Source organism: Equus caballus, chromosome 17 (assembly GCF_041296265.1).
Source record: "Equus caballus isolate H_3958 breed thoroughbred chromosome 17, TB-T2T, whole genome shotgun sequence".
Classification (NCBI taxonomy): Eukaryota; Metazoa; Chordata; class Mammalia; order Perissodactyla; family Equidae; genus Equus; species Equus caballus.
This window is the reverse complement of record NC_091700.1, coordinates 43,106,291-43,133,214: the sequence shown is the minus strand read 5'-3', so window position 1 is coordinate 43,133,214 and position 26,924 is coordinate 43,106,291. Positions and strand designations below refer to the sequence as shown.

The window sequence follows — 26,924 nt, the reverse complement described above, 5'->3', positions numbered from 1 at the left end:
CTCCCACATTATGTTTTTCACATCATATATAGTCTTTTGTTTAGTGTGTGTATATCCATTACCCTCTTATTGAAATAGGTAATTTTAGTACATTTGTCTTTTAACCTTCATATTACCTTCACAGGTAGTTGATCTGCTGCCTTTACTATACTTTTACCTTACAAGTGATTTTATTGCCTGTTTTTTCTTGTTGTTGTTTTGGGGTTTTTTGGTAATTTTTTTCTTTTATCTCTATTTGTGGTCATTGCTTTCCCATTTAAATAAGTCCCTTCAGCATTTCTTGTAGAACTGGTTTCTTGGTGATAAACTCCTTTAATTTTTGCTTGTCTGGGAAGCTCTTTATCTCTCCTTCCATTCTGAATGACAGCCTTGATGGATAGAGTATTCTTGGTTGTAGGTTTTTTCCTTTTAGCACTTCAAATATTTCGTGCCATTCTCTTCTCGCCTGTAGGGTCTCGACTGAGAAGTCCACTGACAACCTGATAGGCTTCCCTTTGTATGTCACTTGTGGCCTTTCTCTTGCTGCTTTTAGGATTCTCTCTTTGTCTTTAATTTTAGACATTTGGATTATAATATGTCTTGGTGTGGGCCTCTTTGGGCTTCTCTTGTTTGGAGCTCTCTGTGCTTCCTGAACTTGGATGTCTGTTTCCTTCCTCAGGTGAGGAAAATTTTCCTCTATTATTTCGACAAATAAATTTTCTGCCCCTTTGTCTCTCTCTTCTCCTTCTGGGACCCCTATAATCCGAATGTTAGCATGCTTGATATTGTCCCAGAGTTCCCTTACACTGTTCTCATTCTGTCTAATTCTTTTTTCTCTTTTCTGTTCTACTTGGGTAATTTCCTCTAATCTTTCGTCTAGCTCGCTGATCCGTTCTTCTGCTTCCTCTACTCTGCTACTGAGTCCCTCTAGTGAATTTCTCATTTTGAGTATTGTATTCTTCATTTCTGATTGGTTCTTTTTTATATCTTCCAGTTCTTTGCTGATGTGCTCACTGTGTTCATCCATTCTTCTCTGCATATCTGTGAGCATCCTGCATACCTGTGAGCATCCTGGAGGGTGGCTCCATTTTTAATTTTTTGAAGAACCTCCATACTGTTTTCCATAGTGGCTGTACCGTTTACATTCCCACCAACAGTGCACAAGGGTTCCCTTTTGTCCACATCCTCACCAATACTTATTTCTTGTCTTTTTGATAATAGCCATCCTAACAGTTGTGAGGTCATGTCTCATTGTGGTTTTGATTTTCATTTCCCTGATGATTAGTGATGTTGAGCATCTTTTCATGTACCTGTTGGCCATCTGTATATCTTCTTTGGGAAAATGTCTAGTTAGTTCCTTGGTCCATTTTTAATCAGAATTTTTGTTTTTTCGCTGTTGAGTTGTATGAATTCTTTATATATTTTGGATATTAGCCCCTTATCAGATATAAGATTTGCAGATATTTTCTCCCATTCAGTAGGTTGCCTTATTGTTTTTTTGATGATTTCCCTTGCTGTGTAGAAGCTTTTTATTTTTACTTATTTATTTTCTTTAGAGATTGGCACCTGAGCTAACAGCTGTTGCCAATCTTCTGGGGTTTTTTCTCCTTACTTTTTCTCCCCAAATCCCCCCAGTACATAGTTGTATATTGTAGTTGTGGCATGTGGGATGCTGCCTTAGCATGGCCTGACAAGTGGTGCCATGTCCGTGCCCAGGATCTGAACCAGTGAAACCCTGGGCTGCCGAAGTGGAGCATGTGAACTTAACCACTTGGCCATGGGGCTGGCCTCGGAAACTTTTTAGTTTCATGTGGTCTCACTTGTTTATTTTTGCTTTTGTTGCCTTTGCTTTTGGAATCAAATGTAAAAAAGTCATCTCCGAGACCAATGTCAAGGAGCTTACCACCTATGTTTTCTTCCAGGAGTTTTATGGTTTCAGTTCTTAGATTCAAGTCTTTAGTCTGCTTTGAGTTGATTTCCCTGTATGGTGTAAGATAGTGGTCCAGTTTCATTCTTTTTTTTTGAGGAAGATTAGCTCTGAGCTAACTGCTGCCAATCCTCTTTTTTCCGAGGAAGACTGGCCCTGAGCTAATATCCGTGCCCGTCTTCCTCTACTTTATATGTGGAACGCCTACCACACCACAGCATGGCTTGCCAAGTGATCCCATGTCTGTACCCGGGATCCGAACTGGCGGCCAAAGTGGAATGTGCGCACTTAACCGCTGCCATACCAGCCCGGCCTGGCCCTAGTTTCATTCTTTTACATGTGATTGTCCAGTTTTCCCACCACCGTTTATTGAAGAGACTGTCTTTCCATGTTGTATGTTCTTGGCTCCTTTGTCGTAAATTAATTGGCCATACTTGTGGATTTATTTCTGGGGTCCTCTATTCTGTTCCACTGAGCTGTGTGCCTGTTTTTATACCAGTACCATACTGTTTTGATTACTGTACCTTTGTAATAGTTTGAAATCAGGGAGCATGATGTCTCCAGCTTCGTTGTTCTTTGTCAAGTTTGCTTTGGCTATTCAGGGTCTTTTGTGATTCCATATAAATTTTAGGATTGTTTGTCCTGTTTCTGTGGAAAATGCCATTGGAATTTTGATAAAGATTGCATTGAATCTGTAGATTGCTTTGGGTAGTTGGACATTTTAACACTATTAATTTTTCCAATCTATGAGCATGCGGTATCTTTCCATTTATTTGTGTTTTCTTCAGTTTCTTTCATCAATGCCTTATAGTTTTCAATAAACAGGTCTTTGACCTCCTTGGTTAGATTTATTCCTAGGTATTTTTTTTTTTTGATGCAGTTGTAAATGTGATTATTTTCTTAATTTCACTTTCTGACAGTTCATTATTAGTATGTAGAAATACAAGTGGTTTTTGTGTATTGACTTTGTATCCTGCAACTTTACTGGATTTGTTTGTTAGTTCTAACAGTTTTTTGATGAAGTCTTTAGGGTTTTCTCTTTATATAATAACATGTCATCTGCAAATAGTGATAAGTTTACCTCTTTCCAATTTGGATGCCTTCTATTTCTTTTTCTTGCCTAATTGTTCTGGCTGGGGCCTCCAGTACTATGTTGACTAAAAGTAGCTAAGTGGGCATACTTGTCTTGTTCCTGATCTTAGAGGAAAATCTTTCAGCTTTTTACTAAGTATGATGTTAGCTGTGGGCTTGTCACATATGGCCTTTGTTATGTTGAGGTATGTTCCCTCTATACCTTCTTTGTTGAGAGTTTTTGAGTTGTCAGATGCTTTGTTTGCATCTGTTGAGATGATCATGTGATTTTTATTCTTCATTTTGTTAATGTGGTGTATCACATTGATTGATATGTGGATGTTGGACCATCCTTGCATCCCTGGAAAAAGTCCCACTTGATCATGGTATATGATCCTTTTAATGTATTGTTGAATTCAGTTTGCTGATATTTTGTTGAGTGCTTTTGCATGTATGTTCATTAGGCATGTTGACATTAAATTTTTTTTTCTTGTAGTAGTCTTTTCTCATTTTGGTATCAGGATAATGCTGGCCTCATAAAATAAATTTGGACAAGTTCTCTCCTCTTCTATTTTTTCAAAGTTTTTGAGAAGGATTGGTATTAATTCTTCTTTGAATGTTTGGTGCAATTCACCAGTGAAACTGTCTGATGCTGGACTTGTGTTTGTCAAGATGTTTTTGATTACTGATTCAATCTCCTTACTAGTAAGTGGTCTGTTCAGATTTTCTGTTTCATCATGATTCAGTCTTGGTAGGTTGTATGTTTCTAGGAATTTATCAGTTTCTTATAGCTTGTCCAATTTGTTAGTGTATATTTGTTCATAATACTCTCTGATGATCCTTTGTCTTTCATTGGTGTTAGTTGTAACATCTCCTTCTTCATTTCTAATTTTATTTGTGTCCTCTCTTTTTCTTGGTGAGTCTAGCTAAAGCTGTGTCAGTTTTATTTTTCAAAGAACCAGCTCATAGTTTCATAGATCTTTTCTATTGTCTTTTCAGTCTTTATTTCATTTATTTCTACTCTAATCTTTGTTATTTCCTTCTTTCTACTAACTTTGGCCTTATTCTTCTTTTTCCAGTTCCTTGAAGTGTAATGTTAAGTTGTTTATTTGAAACTTTTCTTGTTTCTTGAGGTAGGCATTTACCTGTATGAATGTCTGTCTTAGAACTGCTTTTGCTGCACCCTGTAAATTTTGGTATGTTACATTTCCATTTTCATTTGTCTCAAGGTTTTTTAAATTTTTCTTTTGATTTCTTCTTTGACCCATTGGTTGTTCAGTAGCATGTTGTTTAAATTTCCACATATTTCTGAATTTTCCAGTTTTCTTTGTGTAATTAATTTCTAGTTTTATGCCATTGTGGTTGGAAAAGATGCTTGGTATGATTTCAGTCCTCTTAAATTTACTAAGACTTGTTTTGTGGCCTAACATACGATCTATCTTGGAAAATATGCCATGTGCACTTGATAAGAATGTGTATCCTGTTCCTTTTGGATGAAATGTTCTGTCAATATCTAAGTCTATCTGGTGTAACATGTCATTTAAAGCTGATATTTCCTTATTGATTTTCTGTCTAGATATCTATCTATTGATGTAAGTGCCGTATTAAAGTCCCCTATTATTATTGTATTTCTGTCAATTTCTCCCTTTAGGTCTGTTAATATTTGCTTTATATGTTTAGGTGCTCCTATGTTGGTTGCATAAGTATTTACAAATGTTATATCTTCTTGTTGGATTGACCCCTTTATCATATATAACATCCTTGTTTGTCTCTCAAATAGAGGTTAAATATGACTTGTTCTCTATAGCAGCCATTTTTTCCTCATTTAGCTGAATGTAATTTTTAAAATGCACCAAAAGAAAATTGTTGAAGTAATTAATTTACTCAAGTAGTGGTCTCTTTTTTCCACCCTTTCACCTGCTATTACTTGCCTAGTTCATTTTTTTTAAGTTAATATGAAAGTATATTGTTTTGAATTGTCATGTAGAATCCTAAAGTATGAATGGTTGAGAGTAATGAAAAAATTTTGAATGATCATAAGTATGGTTAATTTTATGTCTTTAGCATGAAATCTTTTAGTATGTAACTGAAAATATATATATAATTTGGAAATTAAACACAAGTGAAATATTTCTAATTTTATTTAAGTTGAAGTAAAGTTTTTGGAAAGCATAATGATTGAAAAACTTGAGCTTTGATATTTTTTAATGCTGAACAATTTGGTTAGTAATCCCTTCTACCGTCTAACTTTCTAGAGAAAACATATAACTTTCAAAAAAATTCTTAATGACTAGTGCACCTGTTTGTCATAAACCTAATGGACAGAAACCCGACTTAATAACAGTGGTGACAAAAATAAAATTTTATTTAAGAAGCTTTTGGATCATCTGTTACTTCTAATATTACTTTAGAATTACTTTTTACTTCTAAATTACTTCTAATATTGACTTACCATTTTGTATGATGTTATGAGGCAACAGAAGGTATTATAGTGTGTTTTTTATTCATAAAGCACGTATTGTAAATTTGCAGTCTGAATGACTTTGCTTATCATTATTTAGTTTTGAAATGCAGAGAACACCACGAAAAAGTAACTCCGACGAAGAGGTGAATGTGATTCTTCCACAGACTCCAGTTAGGTATGAATTTTTTTACTTTTAATTTTCATTATAATTGTTTATTCAGTGTGTTATAGTGCTTAACGTTTGTTCATTTGTTTCGTTATATATTTGCATGTACATTCAACAAATATACATTGAATACTCTCTGCTAGATGTTTTGCTAACTGATGAAGATACGATTATTAAACCTAGTTCTGTCTATCCTTAAGGAAAATAACCTGGAATGGGAATGTGTTTCATCTCAGTAAATAAAAAGGGAAAAATAAAGGTATCACCATCTGCTCTGCATACAGCCTAGAAGGATTACAACCATTTTTTATGTCCTTTTCCTCGTGTACTTTCCACATCTGATCTGTTTTCAAGTCTTGTTGAATCTGCCTCCAAAATATTTCTGAAGTCCATCTGCTCTTCTCCATTTTTACCCTCACCACCCTTGTCCAAGATATCTTTTTCTTTCTCTTGGATTGTTTGCAATAGCCTACTAACTGATCTTGCTGCTTCTGTTCTCATCACTATTCCTCTCTCCCCACCACCAAATCTATTCTCCAGAGAACCACCAGAATAATAATCTAGAAATGTAAATCAGATCATGTTCACCCTGCTGTTAAACCTTCTGATTGCTTCCTATTGCGATTGAAATACATTGCAAATTCCTTAACAGTGCCTACAAGACCTTATATGATCTAGCTTCTCTTGCCTTTCCAACCTCATCTTATTTTTCTGCTCATTCTGTATTAGCCAGTTTTCCAAGCTCTTTTTTTGTGCTGAGGACCTTCACACGTGTTTTTCCTTCTTGAAACTCTTCCTTCTTTTCTTTCCATGAATTACCAACTGCTACTCTTCCCTTAGGTTCAGCACAAATATTATTTTTTTTTGGTAAAGAAGATTGGCCCTGAACTAACATCTGTTGCCAATATTCCTCTTTTTGCTTGAGGAAGACTGTCCCTGAGCTGACATCTGTGCCAGTCTTCCTCTGTTTTGTATGTGGGATGCCACCACAGCATGGCTTGATGAGCAATGTATAGGTCTGTGCCTGGGATCTGAACCTGTGGATCCCAGGCCGCTGAAGCAGAGCACATGAACTTAACCACCATGCCGCTGGGCTGGCTCCACAAATAGTACTTTTTTAAAGATTTATTTCTCTGTGAAGTATTTTCTTTTATTCTCCTTTCTCATAACATCTTATTCTATTCCTTCATAGTATGTATCACAATTTTTGTCATTATCAGTCACCAATTTTTGTAATTATAAATTCATTTGTGTGTTTGCTTGTTTTTGCCAATACCCACTGTCTTTAAGTTCCATATCACATGGACCGTGACTTTTTTGTCATTCACCATTTAATAAGTTAGGACCTAATCCTTGGTACATAGTAGGCAATCAGTAATATTTTTCAAATGACTATATAGACATATTAAAAAATACATTTTCGCATAAGTATAGTAATAGACTTATGACAAGTTAGACAAGTTAGTTAAATGGCACAGAAGGGACTTTACAAAGTGACGTTAGAACTGAATTTTGAAATATGTAAGAGTTTGTGTCACAGGAGACTGGCATTTTAGGCAGTAGGAACAGCATATACAAAGGCATGGAAGTAAGAAACAACATGATGTGTCTGAGGAATGATTAGCAGCTCTGTATTGATTGACTATAAAAGGGAAAATGAAATGGCAGGAGAGAGGAGGGTAGGTACTAGATCAAGAAGGGCTTTATATGCCATAATCACAAGTTTGGACTTTAGCTTGTGCATGGTATAGCTTATTGCTATAAATGACTGTTAAGCAGGCATAAGGATAAAAATCAGACTTGATTTTTGAAAGGTTACATGGTAATAGTTTCTGAGGGGATGGACGGGGGAGGACATGGTAAGAAATAAAAAGATATATCAATCTGTCATAATGATTCTTAACCAAGTTTGCAAATTAGAATAACCTGAGGAATTCTTTTCAAAGTACATACGCCTAGACCCCACTACCATAGACATAGTGAGTCAAAATCTCTGGTCTGCTCTATTGCAGTAATTCAGTTAAGAGCTGCTGAAGGTCTGAACCAAGAGATAGGCAGTGGGAATGAAGGAAGAAGAAAGGTTTGACAAATATTTGATGAATTCATATTTACAGTGTTATTCTTGAGGCATTTATGGGATACCAAGAAGATATGTAGTAAGTAGTAGGATATTATAGATTTGGGAATCATCAGCGAGAGTTCAAACCGTAAAAATAGATGAGGTTGCCAGAAGGAGGGTGTATAGTGGCAAGAATGGATGGCTAAGGACTGAACACTAAAGGATGCTATCATTTAAGGACAAGATAGAAGTTAGATTAAAGAGAATGAAAGGTGTGATTGGGGAGGCCAGAGAGTGAAGCCAGAAAAGCCAAGGGAGGGAGGGAGTTTCAGGAAAGAACAGTGTTTAAGAGAGTCAAATGCGTCAAAGTAGTCAAGTATAAGAACAGATGAGAAAGATCTTTGGTTTTATCAGCTGGTCATTTGTGGCTTTAGTCCTTGTGGCTTAAGTAGGTCAGTGGACGTACAAGTCATAGAAACAATATCTTTGGAAGGTAAGGAAGTGGAGATATCAGTTTAGAGAGGCTTGACTGAGAACACTAAATACGTTTTACTAAATAATATTTAAGGATAAGGATCCTTTTAGCTATAAGTATTCTACAATTCTTTGCATCATTAAATAGTGCCTACAGTAGCAATGTACTACTATTCCAAAATTGGAACATCAATATTTGCTATATACCACACATGCACACACATATAAAATTATAGAATTGAAGAGATCTTAAGAGATTGGCCTAATTTTATATTTTAACAAAGATCTCTGTAAAGGAGTCACTTGATTCTTTACTTGAGTTACTTAATAGCTTACTGTCTTTGTTTGAAAATTTTTAATATTTAATTTTAGTAATGTTTTCTTAAAAGATTACCATTTTGATACCAGTTTAGATGTTTTCTCCTTAAAATAATGTCATTAGTTTGAACAATTAATGTTTTATTGATATAAAGTTTTGTTAGTAAATAAGCATATCAGTTCTTTAATGATAAACTTACTGATTATGAGCATATCCTTTCTTAAAGGTTTAAGTCAAATGTAATTCCTTGTAAACAACGGTACATTAGAGGTTCTGTAAAATCTTATTTTAGGGAACTTCTTAAAGATAAATGAGAGACAGTGAGTTTGAGGATATGTTTAACTTGTGAGATACATACATTTCATTTTTTCTTTTTTTCCTTTGTTGCTTAACGCTTCTTTCTATTTTTTTTCTCTAGGACTGTTATGAATACTATCCAACAATTAATGATGATCTTAAATTCAGCAAGTGATCAACCATCAGAAAATCTGATTTCCTATTTTAATGTAAGCCATATATGAAATGTTATTTAATATGATATCTTGGTGAGGAAATTTGAAATTAGGAGTCAAATACTAAGTATTTTTTTAACACCCATCTCCCAACCAACATGTAGTTGTCTGTTATCTTATTTCTTGCTTTTTTAAACCCTCCAAATTAGATATTATTAGTAGTATTGTTTTTATTTAGACACTGTTAATTTTAGATTTTCTCATGTTTACTATTTGCCTTGTTCACCATTCTTTCTTGCAACTCAGACCTCACTTCTGAGGTCATTTTTTTCTTCTTAAGATACATCTTTTAATAATTCGTTTAGTGAGGGTTAGTTTGGGATGAACTTACAAGATTTTTGTTTTGTTTAGTTTTTTTGTCTTAAACTATCTTTACTCTTATTTTTTGTAAGATACTTTAGCTGGATCTTCAATTCTAGGTTGATGTTTATTTTCTCTTAGAAGTTTGAAGATATTACTTTACTATTTGCCAGCTCCCATTATTGCTGTTAAGAAGTCTTCTGTCAATCTAACTGTTGTTCCTTTATAGTTAACCTATCTTTTCTCTCTGGCTGCTTTTAAGATCTTTTCTTTGAATATTATATTCGACAGGATTTAACATTTGCCGTGTTTGTTCTGTCTTTTTTAGCCTATGTTCAGCCCATTTTCATTTACATTTCTTGCTTGGTCCTGTGCACACTGCAGCTTGCAACTCCTGATAAACTTTGATTTGATATCTGTAGGGCCCCTGCTATACTCCCTCCTCTCAAAAAAAGGAGAGAGGAAGAAAGAATGAAAACTAACATCTATATTGCTTACTTGCTTCTTCACTCCTTATTTAAATTCAAATGAGGGTTAGGACTCACTGAAATGGTCATCCATGGAAATTGGATAAGGCCAGGAGACACTAAAATTTGCCTTATTGCAGTAATTGTGTGCTTTGTGTAGTTAACATTTTGTATAATATCATAGCCTGCTTGTAGTTTTGTCATATTGTATCATCATCATCTTGATTATATTCTCGTCAGGAGTTTGTGAAGTAATTTCTATCATCATATTCATACTTGTGTTGACTCAGAACTGATTCTGTTGATTCAACTTGCATAAAGTTGCTTTTCTTTAAGGGCTATCTGCAGCACAAGAATATTTCTGAAGCATAGCTACCCAGTTACTTAGAACTTTTAGAAAGGATAATGATAGAAGTTAAAAGAACGATAATTTCTCTCTTAAATATAGTTTCGAATATTTCCTCCAACATTTGGAGTATGTAGGAGCTCTTTTTTATTTTGAACTACTGTAGTTGGGCAGAAAATTCTGCCTCACATTCTCTGGAGCTCAGGTGAAAGTTTAACGTTAAATGAAGCTTAATAGCTTAACTTCAGAGTTTTATGTAGACTACAAATTGCCTATCTCACAGTGGGTGTATCTTGAAGATTATTAAATTTTTCTTTCATTTTTCTTCTTCATTAGTTCAGATTTCTTCATTTTTAAAATCAGTCTCATCTTTCCTTCTGTATATAAATAAAGTCTTGGAAGCTATAGATATTTGAATGGATGTTTTGGGCAACAATGATTTTATGACAGAAAATGCATCTTTGTTAACTGTGTTTCTAACACTTATGTGCTGTTTTCTTTCAGGAAGATAAAATTACTGATTTTATAGAATATGAAGTTTTTGAATGATAGTTCACATTTCAAGGAAATCTTCCTCTATTTTGTTGTGGGATGCCCCCACAGTATGGCTTGATGAGTTGTATGTAGGTCTGCGCCTGGGATCCAAACCTTCAGGCCACCAAAGCAGAGAGTGCAAACTTAACTGCTATGCCAATGGGCCGGCCCTCACCATTGGAGTTTTGCTAGAGATTGCATTGAATCCATAGATTGCTTTGGGTAGAATGGACATTTTAACAGTATTATTCCAATCTATGAGCAAGCAGTATCTTTCCATTTATTTGTGTGTTTGATGTGTGTGATGAATTTCTTTCATCAATGTCTTATAGTTTTCTAAATATAGGTCTTTCACTTCCTTGGTTAGATTTTTCCTAGGTATTTTATTTTTTTTGGTGCTGTTGTAAATGGGATTGTTTTCTTAATCTCTCTTTCTGATTTATAGAAATGTAACTGATTTTCGTGTCTTGATTTTGTATCCTGAAACTTTACTAAATTTGTTTATTAGTCCTCTTGGTTTTTTGATGGAGTCTTTAGGGTTTTCTATATATATAATAACATGTAATCTGCAAATAGTGACAGTTTTACTTCTTCCTTCCCAGTTTGGATGTCTTTTATTTATTTTTTGGCCTAATTGTTCTGGCTAGAACTTCTAATACTGTATTGACGAAAAGTAGCTGGAGTGGGCGTCCTTGTCTTATTCCTGAGCTTAGAGGAAAACCTTTCAGCTTTTTACTGTCGAGTATGATGTTACGCTGTGGGCTTGTCATATATGGCCTTTATTATGTTGAGGTATGTTCCCTCTATACCTGCTGTGTTGAGAGTTTTTCTCATAAATGGATGTTGAGTTTTGTCAGATGCTTTTTGAGATGATCATGTGATTTTTCTTTCACTTTTTTAATGTGGTATTATCACATTGATTGATGTGGGGATATTTTACCGTCCTTGCATCCTTGGAAAAAGTCCCACTTGATCATGGTATATGATCCTTTTAATGTATTGTTCAATTGGTTTGCTGATATTTTGTTGAGGATTTTTTCATCCCTGTCCATCAGGGATATTGGCCTGTAATTTTCTTTTCTAGTGGTGCCCTTGTCTTGTTTTGGTACAACAGTAGTGCTGGCCTTGTAAAATGAATTTGAAAGTGCTCCCTCCTCTTCTGTTTTTTGGAAGAGTTTGAGAAGGATTGGTATTAATTTTTGTTTGAATGTTTGGCATAATTCACCTGCAAAGCTGTCTGGTCCTGAAATTTTGTTTGTTGGGAGGTTTTTGATTACTGATTCAATCTCCTTACTACTAATCTGTCTATTCAGATTTTCTGTTTCTTCATGATTCTGTCTCTGAAGGTTATATGTTTCTAAGAGTTCATCCATTTCTTTTAGGTTTTCCAATTTTTTGTCATATAATTGTTCATAGTTGTCTTTTATGGTCCTTTGTCTCTCTGCAGTATCAACTGCAACATCTGTGAGGCTCTTTTTGATGGATGGAAGGCCTAACTAATCTGTTTTTCTCTAACTAGCAGCAGAAAATTTAGATAATAGGGTTTTTTAGTTCTGCTGTAGTATTTTTTGTTATTAACATCCCCAAGTGGAATTCTTTATGTTCTTCTTATTTTCAGTAGTTGTATTTACCTTGTTAGTGTGGAAGTGTTTCCACAGTATAAACAGTTGAAAGTGAAAAGTCACATATTATAGAACAGAAAATGTTAATTTTGACTGAACAGTATCCTCAACATTGATTTCTGTTTTTATTTCTTAAAGTACTGCACAGTGAATCCAAAGGAAAGCATCCTGAAAAGAGTGACTGATATTGGATATATCTTTAAAGAAAAATTTGCTAAAGCCGTTGGACAGGGATGTATGGAAATTGGATCACAGGTAACTTGAGTTCATTTTGATTAGTGCCACTATATGGTAAATAATTTCAAATGCAAACTCTGTCCAAATTATATAAATACTGTTACAGTATTTGTCTAATAGTATAAAATACTAGCAGACATATTATACTATGTATGTCCGACTTTCTATCTATACCTGGTTGACTATGTATGCTGCTACTTATGGAAAATTTTATGGGAAAATCTCCCTCACCCATTATTAAAAACCAAAAGTAAACATTAGAAAATTTTGCAAATTGTAGAAATTTTAGAAAAAAAAAGTAATAAAATGTAAATCTTCAATACTATTAAATTTTTGGTGTGTATACTTTGATTTCTACACATATGAATGTTCATGTTCATATATACTTGTATAAATGAGATATCATACATACCATTTTCAGTGATATTATTTTTACTTTTGCTATTATTATTTCGGAAAATCTCAAATCAATATATTAGGTAAGAGCATGGGCTCTGGATCAAAGCCCTGGGTTTATATCTGGTTCTACCATTTATGAGCTGTCATTGAACTTCTCTTGAGATTCAGGTTTCCATATTTGCTCTGCTTTGTTGTGTGGCAATAATGAGGTAGTACATAAAAATATGTTTGAAAACTGTAATCAACTGTAATCACGTTTATTTCAGTATAGTGAGGTTATATTTTGATGCCATTAGTGTTTTAAACAATTATATTTAAAAGTTCTGGGCCGGGGGCTGGCCCCGTGGCTGAGTGGTTAAGTTCGCTCGCTCCGCTGCAGGCGGCCCAGTGTTTCATTGGTTCGAATCCTGGGCGCGGACATGGCACTGCTCATCAAACCACGCTGAGGCAGCGTCCCACATGCCACAACTAGAAGGACCCACAACGAAGAATATACAACTATGTACTGGGGGGCTTTGGGGAGAAAAAGGGAAAAATAAAATCTTTAACAAAAAAAAAAAAGTTCTGGACCGGCCCGATGGTGCAGCAGTTAAGTGCACACGTTCTGCTTCAGCAGCCCGGGGTTCGCTGGTTCAGATCCTGGGTACGGGCATGGCACTGCTTGGCATGCCATGCTGTGGTAGGCGTCCCATATATAAAGTAGAGGAAGATGGGCACGAATGTTGGCTCAGGGCCAGTCTCCCCAGCACAAAGAGGAGGATTGGCGGTAGTTAGCTCAGGGCTAATCTTCCTCAAAAAAAAAAAAAAAAAAAAAAAATTCTTTTTGGTTGTATATGAAAATTGTGCACATGATTTGGAACAAAGGAATATGGCTTGTGTGTGTGTGTGTGTGTGTGTATGTGTATCTCTAAAGTTTCGTTATTCTCTGAACTAATGGGAACTAGTTATTTGGTTAAAACTTTTTGCTGGTAAGACCAGTTAAGTCTGATTTTTGCCTTTGGTAGTTTTATGGACAGAGACTATTCTCTTAATCCTGGACAGCTACGTTGACTATACATGTCCTAGGTCACAAGAAGTATTACATTAGTATGTAAAATGGTTAAAGTAGTACCAGGTACATAATGTATCCTTAGTATATAAATATCTGTTGAATGATATACACTGAGGTGGAATGAAGGAAAACCAAGTACTGGACCTCCCCTCTTCATCATTTATTGGTAATGTTAACCATCGTTTTACACTGAAGTCTTCAGTTTTAGACAGGCTAGCTTTTGTCATCTCTTGGTAGCTGTATTCCTAAGAAGGACCAGAAATGTGTTTCAAGAGAAAACTTTTTAAAAATTAATAATTGTTGTGAGTTTTGAAAATAGTGGGATCTAATTTTCTTTTCTTTGTTTATAGCGATACAAACTTGGAGTCCGATTGTATTACCGAGTGATGGAATCCATGCTTAAATCAGTAAGTTAAAAAGAACATAATAGAATATTCAATGCGGACACAAAAAAGGTTTCAATTAAATAATTTTTTAATCTGTTTTAGGAAGAAGAACGATTATCCATTCAAAATTTTAGGTAAATTTTTTAGTTTTAGTAAAACGATTTCTACTTTTTATAAAAGTAAATGTTTCAAAATCATTCTTTTTTTTTCCTTTAGCAAACTCCTGAATGACAACGTCTTTCATATGTCTTTGTTGGCATGCGCTCTTGAGGTTGTAATGGCTACGTATAGCAGTAAGTTAAATTTTAGTAAATAAACATTTTAGTTAACTTTAAAGGTAAAATAAAATTATCTAAGGTGTGGTGTGTTTTTTGTGGAGAGGTGGAGTTAAGGAGAAGAAATGCATATTATAGATCATTTTATACTGAAGAATGTAATTGGTCACTGTAAAGCCATTTAAGTGGCTTATTATCTGAATTATTTCATGTCATCTTGGGAATAGTATTTCACTAACCTCCTATTCTAGGCTGTACTGAATCTAGGAAGTGTACCTATTGAAATCCCTTCAAAGACCTGTGTGATTGTAGAATGCCTAAAGAATACTAATGAGCAGTATTCACTGATATGGAAACAGTGCTATGGTCATGTGACCAAGGGTTGGAGCTAGAATCCACCAGATAAACAGAACAGAGGCCACTGATAGTGTTTTTTTAATATAATTTTGAACATGTATTATTTTGTAGATAATGTTGCAAATGTTAGAATAAGTGTTTGCAAAAACAAAAGAAAATTTATCTAAGGATACAAATACACAATAAAAGAGAAACTTAAATTAGTAAGCAAATATGGAAAACTGGGAATCCTCATTGATAACCAAGAAATGTGCTTTTAAAAGAGGTACCATTTTCTAAGCAATCAAATTAGCAAAATCTTGAAGATTACTCCCCCAACCAACGATTAACGAGACACTTAAGATGGATATGCTAATGCATTGCTGGTTGGATATTAAACCTGTTCTTTATGTAAGTTTAGGGTATTTAAACCTTTGAAAATTTGATAAAAGCTATGAGCCCTCTATCTAGGAAATACGTATGTGCACATAGACCCAAAATTTGGAAGCCTATTTCCTAGGAGTTTATGGACTCCAGAATAAAATATTCTGCTCTAAATAAGAATTTTTGTTTAGGCTTTCTATTATGTTTTAAGATTTTTTGTTTGATAAAACCTTCCAACCTAAAAATACATAGTTCAAGGCTTAACATTTCATACCTAAGTTACATTTTTTCTTTCGTTTTTAGGAAGTACATCTCAGAATCTTGATACTGGAACAGATTTGTCCTTCCCATGGATTCTGAATGTACTTAATTTAAAAGCCTTTGATTTTTACAAAGTGATTGAAAGTTTTATCAAAGCAGAAGCCAACTTGACCAGAGAAATGATAAAACATTTAGAAAGATGTGAACATCGAATCATGGAATCCCTTGCATGGCTTTCAGTAAGTAACTAGCTAAAGTAATTAAAGACATTCATATGCGTATGGATAACAATGATCTTTCAGTGAGAGGTGTTTGATAAAATTTATCTCAAGAGCAAATATGCATTTTATTGAGTAATGCGATTTCAGTGTATAGGCCAAGAATCAAGTGGAATATTAGAATGGAGTTTCCTTCTGTTTGAGCTTGCCAGACCATCTGATAAAGTGATTTATTTAGGAATAGCTTTTCTTAAAGCATGGCACTTGAAAACACAGTGGAATTCTTTAAAGTGTTTGAGTAGTTTATTTAAAATAGAGGCGTCAGGTTTGAAAATTTAAATGTCTTCTCTTAAATTTTAAGAAAATGATAAAAAAAAATTGAGATTATGCTACTTAGATGATTCAAAAGTACAGCTTTTTAGTTCAATTTAGCCAGATTTTTTTTGTCCTATTGTTAAAGATAATCCCAAAATCTGCACTACTGTTCAGTTACAGTTAGTGTTTATAGCATTATAGGAGCACAAATTATATTCCCTAGGTATTGTATTTATGGCATACAAGCTATTGATAAGGCTTTTGTTTTAGTAACGGTGGCATTGTCTGTGTAGTAATAGTAAAATATTTATTTGAAGTTCTTATGTTGTGCTCTTTAAATCTGCATAGTTGGGTAGTACTTAGTGAATCATCAGATTTGTAGATTAATGTAGAGTTGACTTCTTTGGAAACCGTTTTGTATACCAGTATGTAGAAATGACAACAAAAAATTAAGACTTTAGTTACATTAGAATCCTAATCTGTACATGTAACCCTAGTTTTAATTTTTTGATGTTTTAAAAGCTTTATGTCTAAGGGATAACTTATTTCTTATGTTTTCTTGTATTTCCGTATAGACAGAGTGGATAGAAAAGTAGAGAAGTAGGGCAAATTGATAGAATGACGTTGCATTGCTATTATTGAATTTGGTAACTCTTTTATACAGGACCTTCCACTTTATAAGAAAGGAGCGGTTAAGAGAAAACTCTCAGAAATGGGGGGATTAAATGAAAGTAGCAAAAATAAATTAAAAAATAAGTAGAGAGTGCTTTTCAGAGGCTGATGCACTCTTTCCTCCTAGAAATTGAAATCAAGACATTGCTGTATCATCTGAAAGTGACTATTCTCATTTCATTTAGAGAATTAATTTTATTTCCATCAGCACACATCTACTCTATGCCTTGCACTGGGGTAGACATTGTGAGGATACAGAAGTGATATGGGCTCTGAAAATTGTGGAGGAAATAGTAGAAATTTGCTGCTTAAAAATTGCTTGTGCCCAAGCCTATTTAGTTTAATTACTGGCGTTCTAGGAGTCTGAACAATATTCCTTTATTTTTGAGAATTTTTGGAGGAAAAGTGACATGCCCAAAGACTGGAAAAGGGTACAATTTATTAGTAATAGGATTATGTGAAAGTCATAAACCTCTGAATTTAAATTCTAAGTATGGTATCTCTAGGGGATGAAATTATAGAAGATTTTTATTTAGTCATATCTTTAATGTTTGAATTTAAGAAAAATCAATGCATGTTACTTTTTTAATCATAAAAAGAATAGAGTTGTAGTAGGTAACTGTGAAGATAAGTCATGCCACACATAGAATACTGTGGATTTTTCCTGTGAGAATAATTGACATTTTAGAGAAGGAACATAGCGTAGATATATTTGAGTTTTCATGGACTTTGTTGTTTTTATTTTTATTGAAGTATAACACATGCAGAAAAGTATATATTACAAGTGATAGTTGGATGAATTTCTTATAAATTGAACACATCTATGTTACCAACACCCAGATGAAGAATCAGAGCAAACTTTCAGTCTTTTGATTTTGTATCACACTAAGAATTTCTCATTAAACTGTAGATTGGTAAGAACATATTCAAACAGTTACCCAGAGAAACATCAAGTGAGTTACTACTTACTTTTTCTCCCCAATAATTGAATGAAAGAAAGAACATCATTGTATTTTTCATGGTTGCATGGGGAAAGGATTCAGCATTTTTGCTTAACAATCTTGAGAAATAAGAAATCAAGAACAGTATAACTTTTAAGAAGGAATAAGTACACCTCTGTTTCTTTTGACTTCAGGGGGATTATCAGGCAATATATGAGTGTAAAATGCTAAACAATCCATTGAAAATCCCAGTAAAATCTTGTTCTCTGGAAATTTGGAGGAGAGAGGTGATTTAGAATGAATCATACCTAAGGGTTAGATTAATTGACTTCCAGATGTTTAGGCCTCTTAAATCTGTTAAGCAGTTTATATTGCCAGCAGATGATGAAATGAGATTTAGGATATCTTAGTTCAGTGTATTCAAAATTTATCAAATTTTTTCAATAAAGGCTTTATAAACCAAGGTATACCAGGGGCTTTATTCTCTAAATGACCTCTCTTTCCTGGGCTATTTGTGGACTCTTCCTATTCATCTCCCCACATCTCTAGCTACCTTAAGACTATTTCACTCACAGCAGCCAGAGAAATCTTTTTGTAATGCAAATCTCCTTATGAATTCCTCAAATAAAAACCTTTTGTGGGGGACCTATACATTTGATATTGATGGAAGAAGACTCTACCATATGACTCCCGGCGAAAAAGACAGCTAAAAACCTGTACATGATGCAGAAAGCAACTGCCTGAAATCACTGGACAGGAAGAGTAGACAGACTTTAGTGAAGGAGAGAAAGAGAGCTGTGAGCCTGGGGCTATGTGCAGGAGGTGGTGAAGTATAGTAGTGTGGGGAGGGGGCTGTCAGTGGGCAAACTGTGGGCTTTATGACCAGGGAAACTAGAAAAAAGGTTGGGGGAAACCTTGACCACTGAAGACAGTAGAAGAATCCTGCAAAGGAAGGAGCGTCCAAATTCTGTCTACCCACATCTCCGAAACCTGAATCATTGCTGTGTAACAGACTCAAAGCAGCTTAATGAAAGGCAAAAGATCTGAACTGAGACAGGGCTCCTGCCCACTCAACAGTTTACAGTTCAAGTTCAACAAAGATAATTGCCTGCTTAAAAACAAAATAAAACAATGCTTTTTTGAGAAAAATAGCAGAATCCAGAATCTTTATAACTTAACATTCATGAGGATACAGTTGTAAAATTACCCAGTATACAAAGAGGGTCAGAGGAGCCAAGTGCATGTTTTTAGAATGGGAGCTTTAAGTCTGCTGGCTCTCTTTTAAAACCTTTGTCTCCTCCTTTTCTTATGTCAGCAGTTCAAAATGAGGTCTATAATTCCCTGATGATCCCTGAAACCATTCTAGGGAATCTACAGGGTAAAACTTGTTTTCATATTATTATTAAGATGTTATTTATCTTTTTCACTCTGTTGACATTTTATGCTGGTGATGTAAAACTGTTGGAACCTTTGCACATATCAAAGCAGTACCACCAAACTGGCTAGTAATCATTGTATTCTTCACCACCACAAACTCTGTTAAAAAACAAAATGGAGGGACTGGCCTGGTGGCATAGTAGTTCAGTTTGCACACTCTACTTCAGTGGCCCCAGGTTCACCAGTTTGGATTCCTAGCACAGACCTGCACACCACTCATCCAGCCATGCTGTGGCAGCATCCCACATAGAAAGTGCAGGAGGATTGGCACAGATATTAGCTCAGTGACACTCTTCCTCAAGCAAAAGGAGGAAGATTGGCAACAGATGTTAGCTCGGGGCGAATCTTCCTCACCAAAAAAGAAAACAAAACAAAATAAAACAAAAACGGAACATGTCAGTTTCATTTAAGAATGTCATTGATGAACCAGTAAAAAGTATTAATTTTATTGTCTCCATTCTCAAGTATGTTATTTAAAACAACTGACAATAATTGTTGCCCATGATAAATTTGAGTTTTCAAGTGAAAATTAGAATTTTGTTAAGCTTGTTTCCACCATAAGCATGACAGCTGTTCCAATACTTCAAAGACTTTTCTGATGAAATCAGTGTGATACTAATGGATGTGATTTTTTTTTTTTTTGGTGAGGAAGATTAGCCCTGAGCTAACTACGGCCAATCCTCCTCCTTTTGCTGAGGAAGACCAGCCCTGAGCTAACATCCATGCCCATCTTCCTCTACTTTATATGTGGGACACCTACCATAGCATGGCTTTTGCCAAGCGGTGCCATGTCCGCACCCGGGACCCGAACCAGCAAACCCCAGGCCACCGAGAAGTGGAACGTGTGAACTTAACTGCTGCGTGCCACTGGGCCAGCCCCATAAATGTGATTTTTTGATATTGTATGGAGAGTCATCAACCTTTATAAGATCTACATCATCCAGTGAACCAGTATTTCCAAGTGATCATTGCAACATGTTATAAAATCATGCATGAGTAAGAAATTATTCAGAGTTCACACAACCTTGACCATCCTGGTCTATAGTCATTCTTTATAGTCGTACAGTGTTCATCTGTACTACTTACTAGTCATTTATAAGCTTTATATCTTATTACATGTGCGTGTCTCATGTTAAATGAATTAATGTATGTAAAGCACTTAGAACAGTATGTGGCATTGTCTTATAAGATGGGACAATTAATTACATAAGTAAGAGTGAAGGGGTCAACTGATGATGACATCCAGGAAGTGTCACTGATTAAAATAAGATACCAGGATTAGATGAGATTTGCTTGGGAAGATGAATTCTGTTTGATTATGTTGAGTTTGAAGTGACTGTAGGTCATTCAAGTAGAGGTGTCAAGCAGCAGTTGGATATGTGTCTCTGGAGCTTAGGAAAGAAATCTAGGCTAGGAGTATGAACCTGAGAGCTGCTACCACATATATAATAACAAAAATGCAATGCTTTATTGGCAGTTTATTGTGTGCCAGGCACTGTGGTGAGTACTTCTCATAGTATCATTTACTTTTCATAATAATCCACAAGATACTATTATTCTAGATGAAGAAATTAATGCTTGCTTAGAGAAGCTTAGTAACTTTCCCTACACCACGCAAGCTAAATGGCTGAGCTGTGGTCTGAACCCAGGTCTCTCTGGCTCCAAAACTGTTAATCCCTACGTTTTCCCAAGTAACTAAAGTTTGGGGAATGAATAAGATTTCCTAAGGGGAGAATGTAGTTATACATTGAGGAGCTTCAACACATATGGGATAAACAGAAAAGAAAAGCCTATAAGAGATTGAAATAGAACAGCCAGATAGGTAGGAGGAAATGAGAAGTGGTGTTGTAAAGAGGGAGAGAGAGCATGAGAGCATTACAAGGTCTGAGTGAGTGCTTGCTGTTTCAGATACTGTAGGGGAAGTCAGTCAGAACTGGAAAGTGGTCCTTGGTTTCAGCAACAGGGAAGCTACTGGTGACAGGAGCAAGGACTGTTACAGGTACTGGGGATAGGAGTAGACTGCACTGGGATTTGGCTGAGATGTGAATCAGAGATAAAGTAGTAGAGACAATAATTGTAGATAGCTTTTACCGAAGTCCTGTCTGGGAAGGGAAGTAAAGGTATAGCTGGAGGTACATGAGTAGGGGGAAGCTTATTTTTTTAAATGGGAAAAATAGGGTTAAATGTTGATGGAAAAGAGCCATTAGGAGTGTTCTCTATTGCTGGATGACACATTAGTGGCTTAAAACAACCGTTTTATTTTACCCCCGATTCTGTGGGTCAGGGATTTGAGAAGAGCTTGACTGGGCAGTTCATCTCTGACCATGTGGTGTCAGCAAGTGTTTGGGGCAGGATCCACTTCCAAGATGCTTCTTAACTCACAGGTCTGGCACCTTGCTGCTCCTTGGTATGTGCACACCTCTCCCTAACTCCCCTCCCCACTTCCTTTTTCCCTCCTCTATGTGGCGTTTCATCCTCTTGGCCTTCTCATAGCGCTTTGGTTTTAGACTACTCACACTTCTTACATAGAAACTGGCTTCCAAAAGGCTTCTAAAAGGACCACAGCTGGAATCTATATTCTGTTGGTCAAAGTGGTCATGAGGCTTCCCCAGATTCAAGGGGTCCCCTGGAATAGATGCATCTCTTGTTTGAGGGAGAGGCAGGGTGAGCTGGGAAATAGCACATGGCAAAATGGAAAGAATGGAAGCAGTTGCAGGTAAGGTCGTATGTGGGTGCCATGGCAGGAAATTGAGGAAGTTTCCATTTAATGGCTTTTATTTTTTTTATAAAATAGAGCTGAGGTACTTTGCTGAGGGTGGGGAGATTGGGGTAGAATAGGAAGTGCAAAGTGGAGCAGTCAGAAGTTTGAGGAGAGTGGACACAATTTGAAATAGTTGCTGAGGAGAATAATAGAGAAAGCTGACTGGTGAAAGACAAGAGGCTTGCCTGGCAGCATTGTTGGCAATTTTGAGAATAGAAACCCTCAATTTGTAGTACCACCCCAGCTCTGTGTGGTGGTATTTTTTCCAGCATCACCTTGCATCCAGGTATAGGACGAGAAAAGATGGACAGCTAGAGTGAGCCAGGATTTTCACATTTGGCAAAGCAGATCAATATAATGATAATGGGGCAAGTAAGGTGAGGAAGTTGGTCAGAGAGTGAGTGAAGTGTTAAGGTTTGGAGTTTCAGCTGCGTAGGGGAAATAGGAGGAGATTGATGGATAAAGTAGCGATTTTAAGAAGCAGGAGCTTTTAGTGAAATTTAATAGGTGTAGTGGGAGTGACAGTGAGGGTGAAAGGAAGAGTTTGTAGTCAGAAAGTGAAATGTTTCAACTTAATATTTCAGAGATAGAACATTTCTGGGTAATTTATGTATTCTAAGAAATAATCCTGGGATTGCATGACTGAATTGAAATGGAGATGAAGACCATTGGAAATAAGGATGTCAAGGAACCAGGAGGCTGAGTGAGTGACGAAGTCACCCATGACATGTGATAGAGAGGAGGAATGTGGACTAGGGACCAAAGTCTTCAACGCATAAAGGAAGTGACCAGGAGATAAGAGGGACTAGGAGGAACAGAGGGTTTAGAGAAGCCCTGAAAAGCAAAACTCTTGTCCTACTTTTTAAAAAATCTCTCTCACAATACCTAGTTCAGTGTCTTACATATAGAATTTAGGTGCATAAACAATTAGAATTATGATGTCTTCTTGAATTTGCCCCTTAATCATTATGAAATGACCGTCTTTAGTCCCTGGTAATGGTGTTTGCTCTGAAGACTGCTTTGTCTGACGTTAGTAAAACTACTCCAGCTGTCTTTTCATTAATATTAGCATGGCATATCTTTTCCCATTCTTTTACTTTTAACATATTTATGTCTTATAGGTAGTGTATAATTGGGTCTTGCCTCGTTAATCCTGATAGTCTCTGCCTTTTAATTGAGATGTGTAAAACATTTAAATTTAATGTGGTTATTAATATGGTTGGGTTTAAATTCTCCATATTACTACTTGTTTTCCACTTGTTCCATGTCCTCTTTGTTCCCCTTTTCCTTTTTTCTGCTTTTTGGATTGAATATTTTTTTATTCCATTTTATCTTCTTTGTAGGCTTTCTATCTATACTTCTTTGTTTTGTTTTATTTTATAACTAGTTGCTGTATGATTTATCATATATATCTTTAACTTCTCATAGTCTGCCTTTAAATAGTATTATACCACTTCACGTATAGCATAAGAGCCTTAATACAGTGGACCTCCATTTCCCCTTTCCCAACCTTTATGCTATTGCTGACATACATTTTACTTCTACATTAAATTATAAACCAAATTATCTTTCAAAGAGAGTTAAAAAAAAAGGTATTTTTAGTTAAACCACATTTACTATTCCAGTGCTCTTCATTCCTTGTATAAATACAGATTTCCATCTGGTGTGTATTGTTTTATAGATCTATTGTGATAAATTCTTTCAGCTTTTTTATGTCTGAAAAAATCTTTATTTCACCTTTGTTTTTGAAAGATATTTTGCTGGATGTAGAATTTTACATTGACAGTTTTTTTCTTTCAGTACTTAAAAAATATTGCTCCACTGTTTTCTGGCTTGCATTGTTTCTGAAGAAGTCTGCCTTTTACTTGTTTTGTCAACAGAAGTATCTGGAATACAAGACTTTAGTTAGAAAAGCTTTATTGTTTATACAGTTTGCAAACCGGGGAGATGCAGCCTCCAGAACAAATCGAAAGTACGGTCTAGGAGGGCAGAGCTTATAAAGAAATGTCTAATCTGCTATTAATCCCATCTACCATATTTTTAATCCTAGACACTATATTTTTCATCTCTGGAAGTTTGATTTGAGTCATTCTTTATTTCTTCCATATCTCTCTTTAACATGTTTATGCTTTCTTTTACCTTCTTGAACATATAGAATGTAGTTATAATAACTGTTTTAAAGTTTCTGTCTACTAATTCTAAAGTCTGTGTCTTTTTAAGTCTGTTTCTATTGACTGATATTTCTCCTTTTTTTTTTTTCCTAGATTTTATTTTTTCCTTTTTCTCCCAAATCCCCCCAGTACATAGTTGTATATTTTAGTTGTGGCTCCTTCTAGTTGTGGAATGTGAGACGTTGCCTCAGCATGGCTTGATGAGCAGTGCCATGTCTGCGCCCAGGATTTGAACCCGTGAAACCCTGGGCCACCAAAACAGAGCGCGTGACCTTAACCACTCGGCCACAGGGCCGGCCCCTGATATTTCTCCTTTTTAAGGGTCATTTATTTTCTGCATTTTTGCCTCTTTGGTAATTTTTTATTGGATGCCAGCATTGTGAATTTTACCTTGCTGGGTCATGGGTATTTTCATATTCCTTTCCCTATTCTTGAGCTATCTTTTGGGGCACAGTTTAGTTACTTGGAAACAGTTTGATTCTTTCGAGACTTTAGTTACTGTTCTTAGACAGAGCCAGAGCAGTCTTTAATCTTTGACTGATTTTTCCCCACTACTGAGGCAGTAGTGCCCTTCTGAGCATTCTGGCTGATGTCCCATATATTACAAGGTTTTTCCACTCTTGCTGGTGAAAATCAGAACTCTTCCTGGCCCTGTGTCAGCTCCGGGAATGATTCTGCTGCTTCTAATGGTTCTCTCCCTAGCTTTGGGTAGTTTCGTCACATGCATGCACTGATCATACTTAGCTGAAGACTTGAGAGTAACCCTCCACAGACCCTGGATCTCTCTCTTTGCAGCTCTCTCCTTTCTGTGTAGCTCTCTCCTCTTGGGTATCCTATCCAGCTTATTTTAGCTGCCTTGGCTTCCTTGAAGTCTTAACTCTATTTCTTCAATGGGAGACCGCTGGGCTCTATTTCCGTTTCTCCTCCCTGCCTTGTAGCCTGGGAACTCTCTCCAGGCGGTAAGCTGAGGCAATGGTGGGGCTTACCATTTGTTTTCTTTCTCTCAGGGATTATTGTCCTATGCTGCCTGTTGTTCAGTGTCCGAAAAATATTGTTTTATTTATGTTGGTCAATTTTGTAGTTTAAGACAAATTCGGTCTCTATTCCTTCATCATGGATTTAGTGTTTGGTACAGTATTTATAAATATGTATACTTAAAGAATATTTAGGGTATTATTTCTGTTTTCCTGAATAATATTGTTTCAGAGGGGTAATTACTATTTGGAGAGCATAGAAGTGCTACTTATTAACTATTTCCGTATATTAAATTTTAATAAATCATGAAGTCAAATGTCCTTTAAATGTTGTCAAATATAGCTGACTCATTAAGTTGGATTCTGTCATACTATTTTTCTGTACTCACCAAATATTATCAAGTTGATTCATTCAGTTATACAAATATTTGGCCAAAGCACTTTTACATGAAAAAAGAGTATATTTCTTTTTCATTTTTCCAAATTTTAAATGAAGGCCTATTTTATACATCAGTACAACTGTAATGAATAGCTTATATTTTTAGAGTCCTTATTTTATGACAAACTTATAAACAAGTGTTTAAGCTGCTTTGGTGTTCTTTTGAAATGTCAAACTTGACGGGAAGTGAACACAAAAGGGAGAAGAGCCTGTGGCTCTGAAAAAGCCAAAAAGGATATCTGTTGTATATTTGTATGGTGGATCATTAACCTCTGGTGCACTTTGCACAGAGGTTTTAGTATTTACCATTAGATACTGTTTTTAAAATAATTACATTTTACTGAGAGCTATGTCTCAAGAAGGTGAGTGAATTGTAAGATAATGATTAAGCCATATTTAAGACTTTTTAAAAATATGGGTAAGTACAATGAAATAATATGATGCCATATATTATATTTACACAACAGCCATGATATTATAATGAAAAACGTTTTATGTTAGGTTTTTAAAAGCGCCTTATGAGTTATTTAAAGCAACCATATATTTACTTTTTTGCCAGCAAGAGGAAGCATTTTATTTTAATTTTTAAAAATCTGGGGCCGGCCCGGTGGCGCAGCGGTTAAGTGTGCACGTTCCACTGTGGCGGCCCGAGGTTCAACGGCTTGGATACCAGGTGTGGACATGACGCCACTTGGCACGCCATGCTGTGGTAGGCCTCCCAAATATAAAGTAGAGGAAGACGGACATGGATGTTAGTCAGGGCCAGTCTTCCTCAGCAAAAAGAGGAGGATTGGCAGCAGTTAGCTCAGGGCTAGTCTTCCTCAAAGAAAAATAAATAAATAAAAATGATTATTTCTGAAAATATAAGTAAGGTTTTAGTCTTTCTCACTCTGACCAATGTGTTCCTAATTTCCTGCCCTTAACTCCCACTGCTGACTAATAGCTTCTCAAGTGATTTAGGAGACTTGACTTCACCATTCACAACTGAAATTACTTCATTTTCTCTAACTACGACTTTGCTTCCCAGTATTTATATTTTTACCATGCTTTTCAAATTGTCCAGGCTTGAATACCAAGCATTTTTTTCTTGTTTTTCTCTATAGTTAGATACAGAGTCTTGCAATTTAAACAAAGCAAAACTTTACCATGTCTCTTAGATTTATTTCATTATTATTTTAAAAATCTATTTTCATTTCCATTTCCATAGATCAAGTCATCACTTTCTTACATTTAACCTACCATTGTAGGCTCCTGTTTGGTCTCCCAAATTTGGCACCACCCTCTGTTTTATACTTTGGTGCCAAATTAATCTTCCTGAATGCTTTTTCATGTTCTGCTCCTGTTCAAGAACCCACAATAGCTCCCTATTGTCATTCAGAAAAATTTAGCCTCTTAACTGTGGTTGTAATAATCTGGCCCTGCCTTAC

General features: G+C 35.6%; 1 protein-coding gene across 5 annotated transcripts in view; it reads left to right on the top strand.

Annotated features, from left to right (window-relative positions):
• RB1 (RB transcriptional corepressor 1) overlaps positions 1-26,924 on the top strand; it is a 155,265-nt gene that overhangs the window by 60,011 nt on the left and 68,330 nt on the right. For all 5 annotated transcript variants that reach the window (XM_023621589.2, XM_023621588.2, XM_070239710.1 and 2 more), the window contains 7 exons: positions 5,539-5,616; positions 8,878-8,965; positions 12,379-12,495; positions 14,278-14,334; positions 14,416-14,447; positions 14,530-14,606; positions 15,612-15,808. In XM_023621589.2, coding sequence (XP_023477357.1) covers positions 5,539-5,616; positions 8,878-8,965; positions 12,379-12,495; positions 14,278-14,334; positions 14,416-14,447; positions 14,530-14,606; positions 15,612-15,808 — 646 coding nt within the window. The remainder of the gene's footprint in view (positions 1-5,538; positions 5,617-8,877; positions 8,966-12,378; positions 12,496-14,277; positions 14,335-14,415; positions 14,448-14,529; positions 14,607-15,611; positions 15,809-26,924) is intronic.